Source organism: Balaenoptera musculus, chromosome 14 (assembly GCF_009873245.2).
Source record: "Balaenoptera musculus isolate JJ_BM4_2016_0621 chromosome 14, mBalMus1.pri.v3, whole genome shotgun sequence".
Taxonomy (NCBI): Eukaryota; Metazoa; Chordata; class Mammalia; order Artiodactyla; family Balaenopteridae; genus Balaenoptera; species Balaenoptera musculus.
In genome coordinates, this window is record NC_045798.1 from 32562668 (window position 1) to 32578209 (window position 15542).

The 15542-nt window shown below is 48.0% G+C and overlaps 1 protein-coding gene across 1 annotated transcript in view; it reads left to right on the plus strand.

Moving 5' to 3' along the window:
* The first annotated feature begins 745 nt into the window (after positions 1–745).
* LAMA1 (laminin subunit alpha 1) overlaps positions 746–15542 on the plus strand; it is a 149815-nt gene continuing 135018 nt past the window's right edge. The window contains exon 1 of the mRNA XM_036874290.1: positions 746–818. Coding sequence (XP_036730185.1) covers positions 746–818 — 73 coding nt within the window. The remainder of the gene's footprint in view (positions 819–15542) is intronic.

Sequence of the window (15542 nt, forward strand, 5' to 3'; positions counted from 1 at the left end):
AAAAGCCCCAGAGAGTCCCTTCCTGGGAGGTGAGGCTCTCGGCCAGGCCCGGGTCACCATCCCCTGGGGGACAGGGGCGCCGGTCAGTAGCCCCGGGGTCCCATCCTCGGGGCGAGGCCGGGGCCCCTCGGGCGCGGGCTGGAGGAGCGGCGGGCCCGCCGGCGGCGGCGCGGGGGCCCGGCCTCGGACTCGGCTGCAGGGCCGCGTTGGGGCGGGAAAGGTCAACAGGCCAAATACTTTCTCGGATCCCTCCGCCCCGGCCTACTTCGGCAGAACTCCCCCCCACCCCCTCCATCCCACTTTTCTCCGCCCGCCCCCCAACTCGGAGCCCGCGGCTGCAGCGGATCGACCCCCACGCCACCCCCCGAGCTGGGGGATGGCTCTGGCGGGGCCCGCGGGCCGAGCGCGGGGTCCTCGGGGGGAGGAGCCTTGGGGGTGAGGGAGTCTCTGTGGGGAGGGGTCTCCGGAGAGGGGGAGGAAAGCTCTCGGGGCGGGGGGGAGGAGCCTCCATGGGGAGGGCTCTCGGAGTGGGCGGGAGGTCTCCTTGGGGAGGGGTCTCCGGGCAGGGGGAGGAGGACTCCAGGGGGAGGGGTCTCTGGCGACGGCCGTGGGGCGGGGCCGGGCACGGCGGAGGTCGGCGGGGGTGTGTCCGAGGGGCCGGCGGGCAGCGCAGGCTCGCGCTCCGCCGAGTCCTCGCGCGCGGTCGCGGCTTTCTCCCCGGAGCCACCCGAGCGGCAGAGACGAGATGCGTGGCGGCGGCGCGGGGCTGGCGCTCCTGGCCTCGCTGCTCTGGGTCGCCGCGCAGGGCCAGCAGAGAGGTGAGCCCGGGTCGCGTCCCGGTTCCCTGGCGGGCGGGAGGCTACGGGACAAAGCCCCACGCCCGGCCGCGCCTGAGGTCGGTGCGCGCATCCGCGTTCACCCCCGACCGGGTTTCAGACACGTGGGTCTCCCGCGCGGCCCCTGGAAAAGTCGCCCGGCCGCGGGGGAGAGGGCTGGGGGAGCACCCCTGACTGACGCAGCTCCCTCATCCGCGCCTCGGGCTTCCCCTCCTCGGGCTCTGAGTCCCCGGGTCAGGCTTGGCGACCCGGGAGCCCCTATGGAGAGCCGCGCTGGCCCGGCTCTCGGTCGGGGCTGCGGCGGGTGGGCGGAGAATGAATGGGAAAGGCACCCACAGAGTCCCCGCCACCGTCCGGCGGCGGAAAGCTGGTGGTCCGCGGCCGGGAAAGGGGGCGGTACCCTGGCCACTCGGGGCGGGCCGGCGCGCGGGGAGTGGGCGGGGAGGAGCGGACGTGGGAACCGGCCACGGGCGGCGTGCAGGGCTCGGCCGCGCCTCCCGGCCGCTCTGGGTGCAGGCCCCGAAGTGGCCGAACCGGCCGTTCCCTCGCAGCACAGGCGGTGGTCACTTCGGGGTGAGGGAGCGGGAGCGAAGGGGGACTTGGACGCTGGTTGGCTGCGCGAGCACGCTGACTCGCGGGGCAAGGTTGGCGAAGAACAGAAACCCGAAGCGAACTTTCAAAGCTTCTGTCAATGCCCCAGAGAAAGGGAAACCCCCCTCCGGTTTCTGTGGACAACACCGTGCCCGCTCTCCCCAGAGGCTAAGTCTTCCCGGCGCCGGCTGTTGGCTAGGCGTTCACAAATATTTGTTGAAAACGTCTTAATGTATGCAATACGTGACCGCGGGCATGCTCCCACAAATACACGTGTCATTAAAAACGGAGGAAAATACAGGTCAAAAGTAGGTAGGCGGTGTATATATGCCAATACACTACTATATATAAAACAGGTAACTAATGAGAACCGACTGTATAGCACAGGGAACTCTACTCAATGCTCTGTGGTGACCTAAAAGGGAAGGAACTCCAAAAAAGAGGGGATATATGTATACGTATAGCTGATTTACTTTTCTGTACAGTAGAAAATAACACAACATTGTAAAGCAACTAAACTCAAAAAAAAAAAAAAAAAAAGTAGGCAGGCAGAACGCGCAATACCCCGTGGGAAAGATGGGTGTTTGGCACCGTGCTGAGCTGTGAACTCTGCAGCCCGTCCCATTCATTGGCGCATTCGTGGTGGAAGCGCTGGACTGGAGCGGGCGACACGCTTTGAATGGCTGAGCGTCCGCTCTGCGCAAGGCGGGGGCTGGGATGCAGGGAATTTACATACTTATCCCGGGAAGAAAGGGGCCGGCCTTGCGGGAGAGCGGGCTTGGACTCTTCGAGCTGAACGCCTTTCTCTCGGGTTGCTGACAGTGAAAAGCCTGGTTTCCCACAGGGTGGAGGGAGAACAGCTGGACGCAGCTTCCTTGTTCTAAGAAATTGAAAGTCCTGGACTGGGGAGATGCCCTGAGTGTTTTCCGCGCCCCTCTGGGCTCAGCACTTGGCCTGGGCGGCTGTGAATGGTGTTTGGAGAAAGTGGGACCGCGTGGGGCTTTCCTGCTTTAAGATGCTGCGGAAAACCACCCACTGCGTGGGAGCCTTTGAATCTTTCACACTACCTTCCAGATTTTCAGTCCTCACCCCACAACCATTACCCTTCCTAACAGGCACCTTTAAGGGAGTTTTGACTTTTTAAAAAATAAGTTGGGTCCCCATATATATAGCATGAATGACTAGTGAAATGGTGTAATCTGGTCATAATATAATAATAAAATAATTCTGACTAGCATCATCAGTGAGTTAGTTAGTTATCTGGTGCTTATATTTTTTAAAACAATCATCCTGTAGCATTCAGATTATTAGGAATTCTCTATCATTTCACAGCCTCTCTGGATTACTTTACATTTCATGGTATGTGACCCAATAGCTCAGTTCCTTTGAGATGTAACCTGTGTAAAGTGAGCTATTCCTAAGTATAAAATACTAGGTGGTATATTTCTAACAATAATGTTGTGTTTCATCCACAGCTGGCAATTACATGGATTATAGTTGCTTCACAGGTCAGCTCAGCAACTCCTGTTTTGAACTGTGTTTTTTTTTTTTTTTCCTTAGTAAAAATAGACAATTCCAAGGATAGAGGAAAAAATCTATTCTATGACTAGAGGAAATTTACTTCATTCTCATAAATGATGTAGCATTCAAATTTAGCGTGTATGTGCTCCCCAGTGAAGTGTGTGCCTGAATGGCTTTCAAAGGTTCATTTTTCTTTCCTGTAGCTGTATTCCCCAAGTGAGGGCCAAGAAAAATACTGATTTTAGTAGTTGGAAACAAGGATTGTATAATAAAAACATCACTGCCCACTTCCTACGTATCCCAGACTTTGGCCCATTCCTTTTTTCTCTTCCACTTTTCCAGACATTAATATAAAGCCTACATCTGTAGTTAATATAGCACGATCGAGAGTTCAAATGCAGCAAAGATATGAAATAAACACATGCTGTTCCATAGTGTCTTGTGCTACTCTTAGAATCACGAGTGTTGTAAAATGTTATATGACCACTTATTTCAAGGTAATCTTCCTTGAGACACCCTACAATTTTAGAATAATTCATTCATAAGTTCCTACAGATATTCATTATCATCTACAGTGGGTTTTTATGGAGAAATGACAAGATATGCCTTTAAGCTTTAGGTGTTTTACTTTTTGGCTTTACAAGCTGTGGGAAATTGGGCAAGTTACTTAACCTCTCTGTGCTTTGGTTTCACCATCTGTAAATGGGAGTAGTAATGGTGCCTCCCTGGAGAGGCTGTTCATGATGAAATGAAAGAATGCAAGATAAGTTCTTAGAACAGTGCCTAACCCAGGATCAGCCCTCAATAAGCATTATCTAAGCATCATTATTACTATTTTGCACAGAACTATTGGGAGGCCCTCTTCCCAGCTATATTCTCTGGAATTTGGAGTCTGGGTTTGGAATCAAGTAGTCTTGGGCTCAAATGCCAGACCTGTCACTTTGATGAGCCGTGATGTTGGTTAAGTTTCTCAGCACCTCTGGATCTGTGAAATGCAGAGAACTGATGTGATTCAGTAACACAGGGAGAAAATTGGCCCAGCCTTGGGGATATCAGCATCATAGACACGCAGTCCATGGCGATGGTCTAACTGTCCCGCTTGCGGTGCGTCCTCACCATCCTGGACCCACATTCATTTGGGCGTTAAAACTTGTTGATTTTACCTCTTGAAACTCTGTGCAATCCATCTCCCATTTTTGTCCCCACTGCTGACTAGGCTCAGGAACTGTTTGTCTTTCCCATGAAATATTGTGACGATTCTCTCATTGGGCCTCCCTCTTCCTCTCCTCTCCATCTTCAGCACCACCATCACCATGATTTTTCTAGAAGCACCACCCTAAGAGGCTTGGACTAACGCCTCTCAAACTCCTGACTTCATAACACGGACACGCAAAATGACATTGGAGAATCCCATGGGGCTAAAGGAGGAGGCTGGGACCCAGCTGGCCTGCTGGCCCAGAGCTCAGGGTGTTACCTGGGGACGAACGTGCCCTTGTTCATAGCTGACCAGCGATGCCAGGCACATGGGCTATTCAGTGCTGGACAAGCCTCCCATTTGCGGTCTAAAACCCCCAGAAACCTTCCCGGTCCCGTCATTGGTGAAGTATTTATGATGTGCCCTTCCCTGGACTCCTGGTGCTCTGGTCCCTTAGCGCTATTGTTGTCCTTATCCTGGTGGCCTAAGCAAGTGGCTCACTGCTCTGTCTCACCCACTGGCCTGGGCTTCCTGAGGACAGGGGCTGTTTTATTCCCATCTGGGTGTCCATCGCTGTGCAATGTTCCTGGTGGTTAATAACCACCTGTCTTGGCTGAGCCACATTGAGACTAATATCTTTATTCACGAATCGAGTAACTTTAAAAACTATTTTTGAATAGGTAATCCATGCCCATGGTACAAAGTTCAAAAGATGCCAAAGGGTATATAGAAAAGGTTAAGTCATCTACTTTTGAGGCAACTAACGATTTTTAGTTTCTTGAGTATCTTTCCTTAGATGTTTCTTCATGTAACTCTTAAAAGCAAGCTACTTCCTAGAACCTGCTTCCTCCCTAGCACTTCCTAATAGTATAAGAAAGGTACTAGTTATCTCCTGATAAAACAGGAAACACTCTTCCTATATCCACTGCCCTTCCTTCATACTATTTCTTTAATATCCCTGCTGCCGGATGTTAAATGCATCACTTAATCAATGTCTACACTTACTGACTTTTCACTTTCCAACGTGTCCCTTTCAACGTGGCCTTTGACAGACGGTATTAGAGCCTTGTTTCCTAGATCTTTTGGAATGTAAAAACTAGCTCATTGATTGCTTTCATGACCCTGTAGTCCTTCTGAAAGTATTGCTTATGTAGCATTAATAAGCTATTCCTGAAGCCGTAAATAATTTTTAAAAAATATATTTAGACGATTTATGATGTAGAGAGGTTAAGTTTAAGAATAACTCTATCAGAAGTTAAGGATAGTGTGTTATTTATTTTTCCAAAAAGTATGATTTATTACTGGAATGACAATGGCTGACACAGAAAAACTTAAATATTAAAAATAATTCCTGATGAATAAAGTTAAGCCTGTGCCTTGAATACAAAGTTCAGTGGAGATAACCAGAGAGAACTCTTGCTCTGAGACCTTAGCTGAACCTGTCACTGATATTCCTCAGAAATGTTTGGATGAACAAGATAAACTATAGTCTCCTAAGAAGGATGTATGTAGCTTATTTACGTGCTTGCAAATAATTATTTTACTTGTTTTATTTCTAAAATCCTAGCGTGTATCCATGGACAGTTGAGTAAATAAATGCATTTCAAAATTAATGAGGAGAAAAAGCTCCTTTATAGAAGTAATTTAGGTAAGTTCGTGAACTTGGGTTCTGTTGGGACATGCCTGCCAGGGAGCTATGTCAATGTAAAATGCCGCACTCCAGCTGGGTTCATTGCATCTTCATGTCCTTTGTACTGAGGTGACAGCGCTCAGAGTAACCATTTCACGGCACAGATGCTTGCCACCAGCGTCTTTGTTTTCTCAAGGCTGGATCCGGAGAGCTTTCTTTGGGGTAACCTGTTCCCAGTGATTTTGTGTCTTGCTTAGGGGCAGGAGACAGACAATGGAAACACTGAGATTCCACACCAGCGTGGTGGATAACATTGTTGCCTAGGTAAGCATTTACCTCAGAGGTTAATCCAGAAACGATGCTGTGGAAACACATCAGATGCTGAATTCAGCGTGTGTGTGCATTTTTTCCCTTTTTTGATTCAGCCATTTGGAGTCTGAATCTCTTCATTCCTGAACTTATCTTTGAAGTCGGAGCTGCTGGCCCAGCAGGCAGCATGACTCCGGTTCTTGTGCCAGAGAACCTCCTGCCTTGCTGATGGGAATGTCAGATTTAGCTCCATGAGTATTTATGGAAAGTGCCATCTTTTCCCATTCCCTGAAGGATTTCCTGCATTTTGTTGCATTGCTCCCTAATTTCCTGCCAGAACCTCAGGAAACTCTTTACAACAATGTAAAAGATGCTCAAGTTTAGCAGATCGTTTTTAGTTACGAGGGGACATTCAGAAAGGAGAAAAACCTCACTCCACGATGCTGATTATTGTACACCCCACTTTTAAATGTCTTCCAACCTCTTTGTAACGGCAGGATTTTACTCACTAAAAGCGATTATCTTGTTATCTCAGGCCCAGCACAGGAATTCTTTCCCGCTCCAATGACTTCTTTCCCTATTTTTCCCAGTTTATGGCATTCTGTCGGTCGCCTTGGTCTCATCTTCCTTTTCTTTCTTTTCTTTTTTTGTATTCCCGCTATCTAAATCATCCCTCTGCGTTTTTGTTTCTTCCTTTAAGAAGGTCCCTGATTTTTTCTTTCCTTTTTTTTCTTTGCCTTTGTTGCTCTTTGTCACACTGCAGGTGGTCACTGTCTGTCCAGACGGCTATCACCAGCCACTTGGAATAAGTCTCTGGTGGCACCGCCCGCTCACCCAACCTCGTCCCGCATGGCGGTGAGACGGGCGCTCCTTAACCACTGTCTTCGTCCCGCGCGCCCGGGCTTCACCCACTGGCCGCAGCCGTCCGTCATCCCCGCAGATTCGGAAAGTCAGGTGTTGACTTCGGGCTGTGTGATTGGTTCCCGTGACTCCCTCACCTGAGTGGCATCCCCACTCTCTACCTGAAGCCTCAGCCGCTCCCCCATGGCCAGTTGGTCCCCGCCCCAGGGCAGACTTGTTTTTATGGCCTCTATGGCCGTTTTTGAACTTGCATCGTCTTTTGTGATCAGTCGGGGTTCCCATCCAGCCAGAGTTGCCATCTGGTCCTCTTGTGGATGGCTTGCCCAGAATGCCATCGATCAAGGTCAAAAAGAGGGGACGTTTTTCTTTCAAAGAGCAAAACCTTAGCTCCCCGCATTTCTTTCCACACACAGATAACTTGGGGGCACAGGTTCTAGTGCTGGGACCTGAGCCCTAGGCGGTGAGAGGGCAGTAACGCCAACAAACCGCCCCCCAGCCCCCCCGCAGAGGCAACGGGGTTGCCTTAACAACGATGAAACCCTTACCCAGCCCCTGGATCGCAAACCCAGCCCTGAGCCCAGCTCCTCTCGGGGCAGGAGGTCCTCCAGCTTCCTAGATTTCGTACCACTGGAGGGAATTAGGATTCCACAGGTCTGAGTAGGATCTAGAATCTGTTTCAGGAAACCTTATTCCTATCTGGATACCAGAGGCGGAAGGAATTTTCCAACCGGCCTTCAAGCTGAGCCTTTTGGGTTTCTAGTTTAGATAGTTGTTTCCAGAACTATCTTTGCCACTTGGTGTACTTTCTGTCCCTGTTGCTCTGTCCTGTGGTGGGCTAGCACTCTTTCCCCATCCTCAAAATTCCCACTGTCCATCCTTCAGCCCCTTCCTTCTGAATCTCCAATTCAGGCATGTCTGTCTTTGTTTTTGTACGTGATCTGGTTTTCCCAACTCTTTACAACTCTGCCCTGGCTTCATGGCTGCACTGTTGTTCATTCTAGAAGTTTGGGGTGGGGAGAGTTCGAGATATCCATGAACGTGGTGAGATGTCTTTGGGAGTTCCCCCTGCTCTTCTTGTAAGGCAGTGGGCATTTTAAATCCTTGATACCTTCTTGGGGTAGGGAATAATGTTTTCTTGTGGGATCGTTGTCATTTCTAGTCCGTGTTTCTAGATTTTTCCCCGTATTTGCTCATTCACTTACTTGCTCAGTTTCATGCACCGAACGTGTAGTGGACCCTCGACCTTCCAGGCCCCGAGTCGGGGTGTGTCCTGAGGTCCTCGTTCTCAGCCGCTTTCCTCATTATGATTCTACTATGGACATTCTTGATGGAATTGTTTTTGAGGAAGTCCAAGTGCATAGCTAGAAAGAAATGTTCTCCATGAGAAATCATGGTTGAGGGGATTCAGGTAGCACAGGTGGAAGATAGCATGTATATTTTGCTTGCCCCCAGTCACATAAGTTCAGGTTGCAGCAAGCAGGCCCCGTGGAGGGGAGGGAAGGGCAGAGGGGAGGGGCAGCGAGTGCCCTGCGTTAGCTTCCTCACCAAACCCCCTGCTGGGTGACATCTACTCCTCCAGACGCCCTTTGTCTCAGGGGGCCTCGAAGCTCACCTGCTTGGCCAGCTCTTCTGTGCTCGTGGAGAGCAGGTACAGTTAATTCAGAAATTCTCTGTCTGGGCTGCTCGTTAGATTTTAATCACATGAATGCCCAGGGCCCCTGCCTCAGGGACTACAATTTATGTGGTCTGGGGTGGGGCCTGGTCATTTGCATGTTAGAAGGTTTTTTCAGTGTTTGGCTTATGACTTCCCTTCAAGCTCCGACAGCAAAATAAGAGCCTTTCTTCCTTCTACATCCCTAACACACACCATACCCCACACCACACACACCACACACACACCACACACAACAGACACACACACCACAGACACATACCACACACACCACACACACACCACACACACACCAAACACACCACACACACCAGACACACACCAGACACACATCACAGACACACACCACACACAACAGACACACACCACACACACACCAGACACACCACAGACACACACCACACACACACCACACACACCACACACACACCACAGACACACACCATACACACACCAGACACACACCAGACACACCACAGACACACCACACACACCCACAACCCACCTACACTGACCTGCAGACCAGCTCCCAACTAAAGGCTTAACGGTACTGGAGGGTGCTGCACTTGACTAACCCCAGACTGATGGAGCTGGAATCTGGACCCGGCCCATCTGCTGGGTTGGGGCAGGTTCTGCAGGAATGGCCAGCCGGCTGCAGATGCTGGGATGAGTCTAATGTGGCCAATAAAAGTTTCCCTGGGGCCCAGAAAGCCGTTGGCATCTGAAGCCTCCCAGGGGTTAACGGGCCGTGAAGCTGATGGGGTCATCCCGTCCCTGTGGAATTGTTTCAGTGGCTTCTCCCCCTACTGAGCAGGACTTACAAGGCCCTCTGTGGTCTGGCCCTGCTCCAACCTCTCCACAGCTGCTTCTCCCACTGCTTACCCTCTTGGGGCCATTCTGACGCATCCGTGTTTCCCATGATGTGACATGGTGGTTCACCTGTGACACTGCCTTATTCTGGTCCACCAGTCATCCAGGTGTGCCTCCTGCTTGTTGCCATAGCAATCTGTGCACACCTCTGACCAGCACGTCATTTTGTAACGGCTTGTTACCTTGCCTGTCTCTCCTGGAGGGCAGAGATTTTTGTTCTTCATTCTAATACCTACACAGCGTCTGGCGTTTAGTGTTGATTCTGTAAATATTGGTTGGATGAATGAATAAAAGTCCCAATTCAGACAAGCACCAGGGGCTGTGAGGGAACCCAGAGGATGGATAGTATTGAGAGGTTCAGACAGACAGGCGGTTGGGATTTGGGAAAGTCCCTAATGAGGAGGCGGAGTGATGATTCCTGGGCAGAGATGGGCTGGGAAAGGACAGATGCCAGCTCGAGAAGGCTGGGAGGCCTTAGCAGGTACCCAGACAGGATGCAGGGATGGGGAACAAGAATGCAGGTAACCAAGCTACGGTAGGAGATAGTCAAACATTCTGGGGACCAAAGCTCACATTCTGAACCAAAACACATGACCAGGGACAACCTCGTAGCAGAAACACTAAATCCAGATACTTTCCCTGCTCGCAGATGGGATCCAATACACAGAGAGAAGAGCCACAGAATCTGGAAATCCGGAGGGGCTTGACAGCTTGAAGAGATTATTTACCTTTTTTTCCCCATATACCAATTCAGTACAAAGGAGAAAAAAGGATTACGTTTTTGTAATTGAAATAATACTGAATGACGAATAAGGCTTAAAGCCCAGATTATATTTAACAAAATCTTATTTCTAGATTTGAAGCCACTGACTTCTAGGCATCTCAAGCCCACAGCTCATTAACTCACATATTCAGTAAGTATTTGTTGAGTTTCTAGAGTTCTGCACACTGGTCCTTGAACCCCTAGAGCTGTAGTCAAGCAGGCACAAGAAGTGCCCAAGGAATCCTAGGCTACGTGTGTCCATCAGTTCAAATTTGGAGGGATTTTTGTTTCTGAATGCCTGGACCACCAATATCACCCCACTTATTGCTGTAAAATAGTGTCACCGTAAACAGAGAGAGAACTCTGATTAAACACTGCATTTCTACTGAACGTGTTTCCTTTTAGTTTGAAGACTGTGACTATAGAACACTCTATTTTGCCTTGACTTCAGTCTTGTTGGCATTTGTTGACTAGCTCTTGGAGTTACATTTTTATATAGAGTTTTTGTTTAAAGGAACTCTACCTGCCTGCCTTTGGAGGACGTTGTTTAAGTGGGGAACAGCTGTTCTCCTCCAGGCATTTTGGGCTAAGCCAGCCTGGTCTCCTCAGGAACAGAACAAAGGCATACAGAATTTATGTCACAGATGGATTTTTGTGTGATAAAAATCACTTTTTACTAATGAAAGAATGGCCTATTCTCTTTAGAAATATGAGCATAACATCTAGTGTGCCTTTAGTAGCTTCCAACCTTGTTGGTTTAGTTTTAATTATTAAAATTGACTAAGTTAAGATGTGCCTCGTTTTCTGTGGTCAAACATTCCCTGAAAATTTGTGCATAAGACAGTTTTCTGTAAATGAAGTAATTTCAAATTCAGTATTCAAATAATTCTGAAATAATATTTGAAGGAATCAGCTAGATTTTCAGTGTATAGTTCTGGACTCTCTTTTGTTCTATTGACCCACGTGTCTCTCCCTGTGCTAACATCACACTGTCTGGATTCCTTTGGCTTTGTAGTAAGTTTTGAACTGGGTGATTTAAGCCATTCCGCACTTCACTTTTGCTAAATTGCTTTGATAGTTCTAGGTCCTTTGCATTTCCATTAGTATCAGCTTGTCAATTTCTACAAAAGAGCCAGCTGAGGTTTTGATAGGGATTAGATTGAATCTGTAGATGAGTTTGGGGAGAAGTGCTGTCGAATAATATTGAGTCTTCCTGTCTATGAATAAGAAACCTGTCTTCATTCATTTAGATATTATTTAATTTCTCTCAGAAATGTTTCACAGTTTTCAGTGTCTTGGTCTTGAATTTCCTTTGTTAAATCTTTTCTTAACTATTTTATTCTTTTTCAATAAAAAAAGCCTGGGAAGTATGGAGAGCTGATCTGGTCCTTCTTTGATGCCCATGTGCCCAGGATCCCCTGTTAAGTGTTTGGCTGGTCTGGCCATCTGTATCTTCCCCTACTAGGATGGCAACCTCAGCTAGCCGAACTACAGGGTTTCCCCATTTGTTTTCTACTGAGTTTACAACTTTGTCAGCATCACGGAGCATCTGTTTCCACTCTCTGCTCCAAATCAAGTCAGCCGTCCGTCTCCAGCACTAAAGCTGCTGGTGTTCAGGGCTCACCCTGCCCTGGGAGCGGGGCTGAGTATGGAGTAGACCCAGGCAGAAAGCTGCTCTCTCTCTCACAGTCTGACCTGAAACCCTAGCAGCCTTTCATAAAGAAAAGCTTCCCAACTTGTTGTTTGTTGGTTATTTTCAGAATCCTGAAATGGCTGTTTTTGAAAATTTTGTTCAGTTATATAACTGTTTTTGTCAATCTCTTTACTTACCATAACCAGAAGTCCCACTAAAATATTTTAATTTATAAAAATATCTTGACTACCATGAAATTCTCTTCCTGAGATTCTATTTCTGTTGTTTGTGATTCCGTTAACAATCCACTAATTTTACTAATAGCCCATTTTAAACATTTTCCTCGCTAATTAGCAAAGTAATGGTGTTGATGGAGACAGAGAACATTATGGTGAGTGCCCCGACCCTGGACAGTCTTCCTTATTGGAATACGCCCTGACCACCCCAAGAGATGCATCATTGATTTTAATACCAGCTGCAAATGGGTAGTTTAACCTAAGTAACACACACACACACACACACACACACACACACACACACACACGATATCACATGCACCAAGTCACTGTCTTTATATTGAAGTTTCTTAAAGTTGATTTCACATACTGTACTAGTTACCGTTTATGTTTAGAGGATGCTCATCTTGAGTCAATCAGTTTAGATCCTCGGTTTCAAGACACTCAAGTGAGGGAGGGCTCTGGAAATTGCAACCCCCAGGAGGGAACAATTGCCGCACTCACAGAAATTCTGGACTGGCCAGTGGGGAACCAATCTCAGAGGTTGAAAGAAGGGCTGACATCCTCCTGTAAACAAAGTAGGCTCCTAACCATGCTAGCTTGTCCAGTGTAAAGGGCAGAGGATTGGAGAGTCAGCAGGGGGAGGTCTGTGCTGAGGTGCCGACCCGAGGGGGAGGGGCAAGTATGGAAAGTGCCACTTAGGACGAAAACAGAGAGAACTCCCCGTCCACAGTCCATTGGTTGAAGAGGTGCACTTTGCTCAAAGTGGGGGACCTACATGTGAATCCTACTGCAGTGTGCAGGAGAGACAGGCTATTTGGTTTTTACTGGTTTGTTTGAAAAGAAAATGTATTAAAGAAGATGTATATGAAACGAGGACCTACTATATAGCACAGGGAACTATATTCAATATCTTATAATAACCTATAATGGAAAAGAATCTGAAAAAGAATACACACACACACACACACACACACAAACATATATAAAACTGAATCACTTTGCTGTATGCCTGAAACATTGTAAATCAACTATACTTCAATTTAAAAAATAAAAAGAGAAGTTGTATATAAATGTGGCCTGTTTGAGAGTCACGTATTCATGCGGTCCAGGCTGGGCTCTGATTCACTACTAATGTGTGGAAATAGACTAAATTTTCCCTGTTATCGTAATGAAAATATAGGGAAGAATTCAGAAAATGAAAGAAAAATAATATTAGAAATCTTAATTTAATATGATGGGGGAGGAGGGCTCAAGGGCACTGCTGTGTCCTTGACCTTCCCCAAGTCTCTCCAGCTGTTTTCCTCGCTAGGATGGGGAGACGGCCCCACCTTCTGAGAATGGCCCTGTTTTTGCTCAGAGGCTCTTTTGAAAACACTTCCTCTCCTCTGTCTCCTAGACCTGGACCATGCCCCGGAAGCTCAAAGGCAAGGTCCCAGGGCAGCCAGGGGATGGATATCGTGCTGTCCTCTCTGGCCCACCCCACCCCCGTGTGTAAAGTCCCCTCCAGGCCTGTGTGAAAAGACAGCAGGTCAGAATACCAGCACCATCAGAACAGGACAGGCTGAAAGGGCTGGGCCTCTGTCAGCAATAGGCAGCGCAGGTACATAGCCTTCTTTAAAATTTAACATCATCAAGGCATTTCACCATGTCTTCAGTAGCATCATTTTCAACATGGATGAATCAGCCAGTGGCAGCATCACTCGGGTAGAACAGGACTGAGGAATCAAAACGCTGGTTTGCTTTAATAGATTGTCCTGGTTGATGCTCACGTGACCTTGTTTGTATGTTACATCTTTAAGTTTGGAGGCCTTGACCTTTTTTCCCTCTTTACAATAAGCCAAAAAACTTTGTTTAACCAAAGTCCCGAATTCCCTCTAAAAATAGTTGCCAAAGGTCTCCAAAACAAATGCAGGACAGGGAATCTGGAGTTTTGGTTAAATAGTGACAGAAAACTCTGGAGGAAGTGTGATCTTACTCATCAGTCTGATGAACTTTGTGCCAGGGCTCGGCTGAATTGGCCAACCCCAGAGAGTTAGAGCTGGAAAAAACCCAAGAGACCATTTCATCTGCTGAAGTCAAAGCAGCAGCCCCAGGGAGATACTTAACCAGGAAGTAGCTCAGCCCCAGCCCTGCCCTGCAGAATCAGAATCTGCATTTGTAACAAGATCTCCAGCTGATTTGATAAATGTTTGAGAAGCTCTGCTCCAACCCTCTCTTTGCCCAGTTGAGCACAGAATGACTTTCGTAAATCTTGTGCATAGTTCAATTATAAGGATCAAATCTGTGGATGCCAAGGGTCATTTTCTATTAATTCAACCTTAGGTCATGTTCACTTTTCTCCTGGCACCGTTTTCATGTTGTGTGTCACTGTCACCAGGAACTAGAGCATCTTTTCCGTCTTTGCCCAGATTGCACTGTGCTTGCAGGTGGGTTTGGGGAAGCGTGGAAGGTCCTGCATCTGTCCCTGTGAAACTTACACTGGATTTATTTTAGCCACTGTTGAGATTCCACTCATTCCAGGACCCAGTGTGTTCACTTCCCATGCGTGTGATGCCTTGTTCTGTTGTTATCCACGTGGGGATTAATCATATCGAACAAGGAAGTGCTGGGCACGTGGGGTGGAAAACCGAGGTTTCTGTCCTCAGCCCGACATCCTTTATGTCACTTCTCTTGTGTTTGGAAATAGTTTTGGGGGAAAGTATACACCTCCCGCTTTCCGCCTGAGAATGTGCCTGTATGGGGGATGGGCCTCTTCTGCTTTCCTTGGGACATCGGGTCATAGGGAGAGTCTGGATCACTGGCAGGGACGGCCAGCAAGCTGCTGTGACAGAGGGAAGAACTAGGTGTCTGCAGTATGACAGGGCCAAAGGAAGAGGGGTTTAAACCAGAGAGAAAGGTCCTTGATTACAAAAGCTACCATGAGGTCCAGTAAACTGCAGGTGAGCTGCACGCTGGGGATGGAGACCTTGACTAGGGCATTTTGAGTGATTTAAAGGAGGAGAATCCCAACTGAAGTTGAATGAAGAGCCTGCGTGAGGCCAGGAACTGAAGACAGTGATCATGATTCTCATAGACGTCCTTGACTTAGTAAAAGCTCTAAAAAAATAGACAGATTATCACGTTAAGTGTATGTATCTAGATAAAGAAGCAGCCCAATCTCAGAAAAAACAATGGTACTAGAACTCAGAAAGTACAGTGTTATCAACCCCAGTGAGAATGATACCAAGATAATGTGACTCTGGACTTTTGATTGGGGTGTTTACTCTAGTTGTCAAATGTGTTTGTCTGTTGTTGGTCTCTGAGGTGGAAGATATTGCAAATGCTTTCGTGGTTTGTAAGCTGTCCCTCTCAGTATGTTCTGGAATGAATGGAGCTGTAATCCGGTGGATCCAGCCTCCTTGGGGTCATTGTCCTGGTGTTAG